This window comes from Rhea pennata, chromosome 5 (genome assembly GCF_028389875.1).
Source record: "Rhea pennata isolate bPtePen1 chromosome 5, bPtePen1.pri, whole genome shotgun sequence".
Lineage (NCBI taxonomy): Eukaryota > Metazoa > Chordata > Aves > Rheiformes > Rheidae > Rhea > Rhea pennata.
Window position 1 is genome coordinate 2,950,290 of NC_084667.1, and position 8,917 is coordinate 2,959,206.

Sequence of the window (8,917 nt, forward strand, 5' to 3'; positions counted from 1 at the left end):
TTAGCAGAATGTAATGATATATTTAAAAGGACAGGCGGTTACACAGGGGAATCCAAGAAGTGTCCAAGTAAGCTGTTGAAGCACAAAGCGCCTTCTTGCCTTCATGAAGCTCTGCAGAGGGCAGTGATTTTTGTGAAGAGCAGCTTCCCCAGCTCCAGATTTGCAAGGGGGTTTTGGCACCTAGTTTCTGCTGAAAGAAAAGGGAGGTATCTGCCTAAACATGGAGAAAATGGGTCAAGCTCAAGCCTCTGTTCTGGATATGTCCCATTCAAGGTCATCAGGCTACTGGATGTCCTCTGCAGCCCACACATCCCACCTGCACCCCTGAGCCTGCACAGAGGCGTTCTAGTGGGGAAGGGGCAAGGGGCACAGCTGGAACTGGGCCCGAGAGCGTGTGCTGCCCTGTGTGCGCTTCACCCTTCAGCCAGACCCGATCCCGACCCCTCTGCGTACCCCGAGCAGGCTGCGAGTGTGAGACTAACATGGGGCAAGGAGGGGTCTGGTATTGTGGTGGGTACGTAGGTACGGAGCCTATGCTCCATCCGCCTGCTAGTGAAGCTACCGCTGCAGTTCCATGACTCGGGTAAACCCAGCCGTCCCCTTTGTGCCCAAGGGGAGAGCTGCCAGGGAAGTGCAAGCCCCATCACACAGCCCTCCCAGGAGCTGAGGTCGAAGGACCCCGGGGAAGCAAAGCCCAGGGGACTGCAGACCATGCTTGTGTCCTTGTAGTGTGCAGCCAGGCCAGTTTGCCTCTGCGCAGATGGATCCCAAGGCAACTGAGAGAGCACGGAGGGCTTGTCCCTTACTGCTTTGCTTGCAGACAATTTGCAAACTAATTCCTCCAGGATGATTGCACAGAGCAAATGAAAAGCCCAATCCAGGATCCTCTGCTGATGTGGGTAATCCCTGTTCTGAGGAGTAATGCCTCTTGTTTAAATGCAGAATAGAAAGTTGAGGGCTTCAGAGGAAGGGTAAGCCGTGGTGTAAGCATGCTTTGTACAGATCAGATTCAATAACTGGTTTTATTTTGATTCATGAGATCTGTAAAACCAATAGGAGACTTTCAGCAAGGGGAGTCATGGATAGGATGCAAGTTAGAGCATCAGAGAATAAGAATCTTCCAAACAAGCCACAAAAAGAAGGAAAAAAAAAAGAGGTTTTTGATAGGCTGAAGTCAATGTATGCGTTTGTGAGCCTGGAGGGGATAATTATGAACAGAAGAAATAAAGGAGCTGCATAAAAAGCAGCAGATTGTTTGGGACTATTACAAAGTGGGAAAAGCTATAGTCAAAAGCAAACGGCATTTTACTGGGAAAGAAGAGAGAAACACAATATACATTATATACAAATTAATCCTTCTCATGGAGAATACTACACACTGTCCAGAATATTGTCCTAATGCACCTCAGAAACCTCATAACGAACACCAATTACAAAGCAAAGAGAAAAAGAAGAGTTCATAGTAGAATTTAACGTTAAAAGTGGGTTTGTTTTTGAGACGGAAACATTATTTTCAGAAGGTGAATTAGGGGAAAGATGTAAAGTTGTGAAAATGTTCATTACTGGAAAAATGAGGTAAATATGGTTTGGTTTTACAGAAAGTTGAAATCTCGCCTGTTTTAAAATCAATGAAAAATTCACACTGAGTTCTGTGAGGTCAGTTAGTTTTCTTCGCAGTAAAGTACCGAGACTATTAACTTCCTCGAAGATAAAATCCATACAGCTTAAAATACTAAAATCCAATATTCTGGGGGAAAAAAAAAAAAAAAGGACATTCTTTTTCAAGGATTCATTTGCCATCTCTGGTACAGGCTTTTTTTTGTGATGTTTGTCAAATCACTCATTTTCCGTATCTCAGTGCCCACTTGTCAACCAACGTTAAACAAGATTCTCTTTCTCCATCTTTCTCTCTTCTTTTTCTTTTTTTTAAATCTGTTTAGATTGCCTTTTTTTTTTTTTTTTTTTTTTTTAATAAAGATTGTCTCCTGGAAAGATGAGTTCCTTGAACATGGCCGGGTCGAGGCTCTATGGGTGCAGTTAATGTTAAAGAGTTAATGGATTAATTAAGATAACCTTCCCAGAGAGAGGACTGGGTCCAAGCGATGGAGCCCTTTAGCTCCCACCTGCAGATCTCGCAGCAGTGAGAGAGCGAAGGAGCCTGGCAAGGTCTCGGTTGCTTTTACTCTCGCACTGCTGGGAAACCTCCCCGCGCCTCCCCGCACACCGCTGCTGCCCCGCACTCGCCTGGGTCAGGGCTTCAGGGAGTCACTCCTTCAAACTGGGACGGCTTAAATTAGAGCCAGACTACCGTTTTGGCTGATCTGCATCTGTTTTCCCCCCCCCCCCTTCACCTCCTTTTTCTCTCGTGGTGTAGATACAATTAACTGCCTCAGAAAAATGCTCGATTCGCGCATCCCGTGTGCGCCACGGAACACAACGAATGGCCCCATTCAAAAAAAATGAAATAAAATGAAAAACAGAATAGAATAGAATAAAAATGAAATTAAATGAAAAATAAAATGAAAAATAAAATGAAAAATAAAATAAAATAAAATAAAATAAAATAAAATAAAATAAAATAAAGAGAGATGGAGTCGGAGGGAGAAAGAAGTGTTTTCTCAGCTGGTCGGAGATGTTTTTACCAGCCCGGCGTCCCCCCTGAGAGGTACGCGGCAGGCTGCGGGAGCCCCGACGGCAGCGGGGCAGGTCCGACACAGCCCCGGGGATACCCCGACGGGCCGGGCCACACGTCGGGCTGCAAACTGCTGCAAACACGCGTGGGTGTGCGGAGCCGGCGGCTGCGCGCCACGTCGAGGTTCCCTGTCCCGCCTCAGGCCCGTGAGCGCCGTCGGAGGAGCGGCGGCCCTGGCGGTGCAGGGGAGCTGCGGGCTGGCACGGCGGCCGGCGCGGAGGGGTGAGCGCCAGCGCCGACCTCCTTGGTCAGAGGATGCTGCCGTCCGCGGGGGGCACCGCGGCTGCGGGACCCTGTGCGGAGCCCGTGTGCCCCCGGCCCCAACGCCAAACCGTCGGGGGAGAGGGTGAAATCTGAACCGGGAGACCCTGAAATGGGTCCGAGCAGCTACATCTGAAATGTATCCAAGCAAGTCCCAAGCAAAACAAGACATGAAACATTTCAGGTTATTACGTTCTCCCTTTGAAGCAAACTATTTCCCGCAGATAACAATACATAGGTATATTTAGATAGCTCAGCTCTTCCAGGGAGAATGTGTCTTGCGCTGTTTGAGAAAAACTCTAAGAGTAAGTGCAAATATTTGATGCCTGAAGAGCTCTTAAGGCTTGAAGAGTACCATTTACTTATTTCTACACATCAGTGTGGGCTTAGGAGGTTTAAATAGATTAAAAGGCTAAGAGAGGTCACTGAAGTAGACTCTCTTTCTCTCATCCCGACTTTTTTTTTCCTTGCAAAGTTTTTGCACTTTCTTTAGAGTGTCTTTAGCAAACTCCTCTTAAGAGCCACCTCGGATACTGTATTAGTTGGTGGCGCTGTGAACCCCAGCCCCCCTCCCCTCTTCTCCCCTAACCAAGACCCCCTCCCGCCCCCCCCCCCCCCCCCCCCCCGAAACTAAGACTCAGCCTTTCAGCAAATGTTTGCCTGCGCGGTCAAAATATTAATAAGCACTTTTCGATCTCTTTTCACACTCGGGGCATTAGGAAGCCCGGTGGGGCCCCCTTGTCCTGTCCCCCCCACCCCGGGCTGGGCCGCGCGGCGGGAGCCCGCCGGGGCGCCAGGTGCGCTCGGTACCTGCGCGGCCGCGGAGCCGCGCCCGCCGCCCGCGGGGTTGCGCAGGGTTAGCGCGGGGAGCAGGGGGCAAAGGGCCGGGAGCCACCTCGGGAGGAGTCGCTCCGCGGAGGACGGCCACGTCGTTCCAATTTAATCTCATTTAAAAAGACATAACTAATAAATTTGTATGGACGGGGCTGCCGGAGACGTAAAGCAGAGTCGATCGTGGTTCAATCCCATTGAACCCTATTGAAAACCATGACAACAAGGAACAAGCTCCGATTTATCCCAGAGAGTTAAAGCACATTGTGGGAAGGCGTCAATCACCTATTATTCCAGATCTGAACAAATGCAAAATCTTGACTGGAACAAATGCTTCCAACAGGTCCGGGACATAGGGCTACATTTCCCTTTTGTTCACGGCCTAGCAGTTGGCATGTATTTGTGCTCCCCTCGCTCCGACCACCCAGGACGGCTGGGAGGCTGTGCTTGGAGCAGGGAAGATAACTACTGTCACCAGGCACGCTTGATAGGTGGCTGCAGTAATCGCGGCCTGGGAATCGTTTATATGGAGCCTGTCCAGTCCCGAAGAAATATGCAGGAAGTTGGCCAAATGGAGCCTTGTGCCCTGTTCATCTCGCCCACAAATCTCTCCGATATAAATCTCGCCGCTCCCTTGTCGTTATTGCTCTATTTACATTTTCACCGTGAAGTGCAACTGTTACCAGAAGCGACACACAGAGCCGGGCGGGGAGGCGGGAGGGGGGGGGGGCGGCCAGAGACAGGCGGGGAACGGGGCTGGGGGCGATAGCAGGGGATGGACAAATATAATCTATACACAATAGGTTATAGACGTCCATTTGGGCAGGGAAATTTGAACCAACAAAGCAGCCGATTAGGAGAATATCTGCAGCTATATCTGAGTTTCCGTTTCAAGGCACACCGCCTCCCACGCTTTCTCGCAGTTTACCCGACGGGGCTGCACTGCATGCAGTTTTGGACGGCGTTCAGATGAAAGCAGCTATGCTTCGCAGAAATTAGATATCTCTTCTTTTTCCCGCAGTTCCCACTCCGTTTCTGGAGAGGCCGCAGGTGCCTCCTGCGGAGCCGGCGGGAAGCGCCGGGGCTGCGGCGCGGAGAGCGGGACGCGCCGGGTGCGGGCGGCGTGGCCGCCCGAGCGATGGGGCTGCTCTGCCCCCCAGCCCGGGCAGGGCCCCCTCGGCTTGAGCCGCGGCCGGCGACCCGCGCAAATTGGGCTGCTTGTGCCCGTCGCTCATTCCCATCCCATCCCTGCCACTAACCACCGAGACCTGCCACCGCGGGTTTGCATGTGAGCGGATAATTAGGCAAAAAAATGTTGGTTTTGCCCCCTCCCTAAGCCTTCGGCGGGCGGTGAGGGGGGCCCAGCGGAGCCGGACCGCAGCCCCCCGGGGCTCTGCACTGGTTTTGCTGCTGCTTTTGCCAGGCGAAGCGGCGCTCGGCGGGAGCAGGGGACGCGCGGATAAATACGCGCGTGGTGTTTGATCGTTTCTCCCTCTCTCCCAGCTGGAATCATTTCGGCCCGAGTAGGGTATTCCCTGGATTACTGCAATGCAAAATGAGGCTAAAAAACATCTTCCCTGTTTCTCCTCCCGACTTTTGCTTATGCGCCAAATGTGCCGGGCTCCCAGCGCTTCCCCAGCCAACCTCACCCCACCAAATGGATCCATGGAGAGGGGAAAGCGCACCCTACACCTGCCACGGCCAGGAGAGGCCAAAACCCGCGGAGATCGCATCCCCCAACGCGCACACACACCACCTCTCCCTGCGGAGAGCACAACGGAGGTGTGAAAAACTCCCCGTGGAGGGCAGGAAACCTGCCAATGGCAGGAGGGAGCGTTGGAGGTACCGCAGCAAACAACTGGGGGAATAAAATAAATGACGACTTGAATTTCTTCCAGGTTTAAAGGCAGAGGGAAAAGGAGATAAAAAATAAAGAGGCAGAAGCGGGGAGGGGGCTTTCGGCAGGCTCTGCGGATGTCCTGGGAGGATTCACTTTGTCTGCGGATAGAAGGGACTCTGGTGGCTTTGGTGGCGGATGGAGGGGGGTGGTTGTTGGTCATCCACATGCCACCCAAGATGTTATTCACTGCTAACAATTACCATTATCTGTCCCCACTTTTGGCTAATCAGACAGAATATGTAATGATGAAGCCTGTTTCCTGCTGTCTTTGGGAGGTAACGGGTTATTCTCTCATGGGGGTGGCGGGAGGGGGGTTACACCTACTCCCATTAGGGCTTTAGCACTTGACTAATTCAGGTACTTAGCATCCTATAGACAGGGACGGTTTGAAAGCAGGCAGTGTTTGCAGTGGGGAGGACTGTTTATATAAACAGGACACCTCTGTAAACGACACTAATATTTGGGCTTAGGTGGCCATGGAAGGGAAAGTCCTCTTGAGCCGGGAGATTCCCCAGTAACCGGGCGCAGTCCTTTCCTCGCAGCTTTTAAGGGAGAGTGTTTGGGGCGATTTTTTTTTTTTGGGGGGGGTGGGGGGTGTTGCACAACCTACCATGGCCACATCTGGCAGGATCAGTTTTACAGTGAGGAGCATTTTGGATTTACCAGAACAAGATGCCAATAGCATAAAGCAAACTGCTCATCACCACCACTCAGCGGAAAACTACACCAGCTCGCGGTACCGAGGGTGGATAGAAACAGACAGAAATCACTATCCCTGTGAGTATGAAACGGACAGGAATTCGCCATTTCCGCCGATTTCTTGTATTTGTTCTCCCTTCCTTTGGGGAAGATATGAAGAAGCGAATTTCCAGTGTGTGTAGCCTCCAAGGTCGGGGGGATGCAGGCTGGGAGTTTTATAGAATATTACTAAATTGCAGCAATGAAACAGCAGGAGCATCCCTGCCACGGGCTTAAACAAGAAAAGTTTTTTTTTTTTTTTTTTTTTTTTTTTTTTTTTTTTCCCCGCGTAGGTCTGTCCATGTCCTCAGCAACGGCAGCGAGCCAACCCTCGGGCTGCGCCTGCCCCTGTGTCTGCGCTTATCGTTTAAGCTCGCTTCCCGGTTTCTTTTCCCTCGTTTCAGTGTTGCAAGAAATCCTGCCTTTTGGGGGGCTGCTGGGCTTTCAGGTCTGCCCACGCACGCTCGCGGCAAGCCAAGCACCCCCGCAGCGCTGCGCCTGCCCGCGCTGCCGCGGAGCGCGCCTGCGGCGCCGCCGCGTAAACCCACGCACTCGTTACCGCGGGGAGCAGGCTCCGGCGCGCAGCCGGGCTGTGCAGCGCGTTGCTTTTACCGCGCGCGCGTTCATTGTAGCCGCAGGTACGCAGCGTTTAACACACGTGTGTGTGTGTGTGCGTGTGCGGGGAGGGGGGAGAACTGTCCTTTGCAGGGGTGCAGGAACCTCGCCGAGGTAAGTTACGCGCTTTGGTAATCGAGCAGCTGGAGAGAAGCAGGAATGCAAACCCTGGGCAGCCTGAGAGCGCGTTACAGCCCCGAGCGAGCGCAGCCGCCGGCAGCTCGCAAGCCGCGGGCTGCGAGTGCGGAGCGGCTCAGCCTGTGCGGGGATCACCGCGAGGCGGGGGCTCCCCCCGCAGCGGGAAAGCCCGCTGCGCCCCGTGTTGTAGGCTTGATTTATCCGGGGTGGGGGGACATCCAGTCTCTTGCTGACTGTCGGAATCGATCCGGACTGGCGGATCGCGGGCGGCGACTGGAACCGACGGCGCGCCACCTCCGCGGCGTCTCCGCGGCATGCCCGCGCCGCCCTCGGCGCTGCAGGCGGGCCGGCCCCTCTCTCTAACCCCTCGCTGTCCCCAGCTTCCGACGAGAGCGGCCCGGAGCTGAGCTTGCCCGACTCCACGCAAAGGGCGCTGCCCGCCCGCGGCCCGGAGGCCGAGAAGAAGAAGAAGCGGCGAGTGCTCTTCTCCAAGGCGCAGACGCTGGAGCTGGAGCGGCGGTTCCGGCAGCAGCGGTACCTGTCGGCGCCGGAGCGGGAGCAGCTGGCCCGTTTGCTCAGCCTCACGCCCACGCAGGTGAAGATCTGGTTCCAGAACCACCGCTACAAGACGAAGCGGGCGCGCAGCGAGGCCCCCGGCAGCCCCCCGCGGCCGCCCGCGCTGCTGCGCCGCGCAGTGCTGCCGCTGCTGGCGCGGGGGGAGCCCGAGCGGTGCCGCCGCTGCCCCGGCAGCCCCCCACCGCCCGCCGCCCGCCCCAAGCTCGCCTGCGCCCTGGCGGGCTGCAGCGCCCAGGCGGCCCTCGCCGTCCAGGGCTACCAAACCTGCCCGCCGGGCTCCGCCGCCGCCCTCGGCGTTTTCCCCGCTTACCAGCACTTAGCGCATCCCGCCGTCGTCTCCTGGAGCTGGTGATAGCGGCGCCTCGCCCTCCAGGGCCGGACTCATCCCAAGGGCGCGGGGAGTCCAGTCCCCAGCCCCCGAGGCTCCTCCTGCCCCCAAAGGCGCCGGGGGCTGCCTCCCGCGGGCGCGGAGCGGAGCGGAGCGGGGCGCCCCGGCGGGGCGGAGCGGGCCCGCGCCGGCCGGCCGGGCACCGCCGAGTGCCTCGGCTGCCCTCCACTCCGCCCGCCTCGCCCCGACGGCACGGATCTCCGGAGCGGCTCCGTTTTTGTAAGACCTCCGCTCCTCGCGTTTCGCTGCGAGAAGTCTCCCGATTCAGAAAAAAGAGAAAAAAAAAAAAAAAAAAAAAAAAAAAGAAAAAAAGAAAAAAAAAAAGAAAAAGAAAAAGAAAAAAAAAATCCTAGCGATCTAGATTATTTTAAAATAGCTTATTCTTGCAGTGACTAATAAACTGATTGTTGGCAAATAAATATTCCCCGGTGGGGAAGTGTATTTTTGACGATTAGGGCTTTCTCTTAGGATTACCTCTTGTGCGATAAAGCTTGAATACTTTTCTTAAACTCGCTAGTTGAATTTCACTTTAAAGTTCGTCTAAGTCTACGCACATACGCCGGTAAGCGGCGAATAAAGTTTGTTACAAGCACCTCACTTTAAACCTGCTGATATTTTCTCCGGGAGGCGTGAGACGGAAGGTGCCCGCCGCGGGGGATGCCCGGGGCGGCGCTGCCGGCGCTTCGCGCCGCGGCACCGCGCGGAACCTCCCCCGGCCCCGGCCCTGGCCCCGCACGGCAGACCCGCTAACGCAAGACGCAGGATCCAGGCCGCTATT

General features: G+C 54.7%; 1 protein-coding gene across 1 annotated transcript; it reads left to right on the forward strand.

Annotated features, from left to right (window-relative positions):
* The first annotated feature begins 6,295 nt into the window (after window positions 1-6,295).
* Window positions 6,296-8,103, forward strand: NKX2-8 (NK2 homeobox 8). Its single transcript, XM_062577922.1, has 2 exons — window positions 6,296-6,461; window positions 7,556-8,103. Exons 1-2 carry the CDS (start codon window positions 6,296-6,298, stop codon window positions 8,101-8,103), a joined length of 714 nt encoding a protein of 237 aa, XP_062433906.1.
* The last annotated feature ends 814 nt before the right edge of the window (window positions 8,104-8,917 follow it).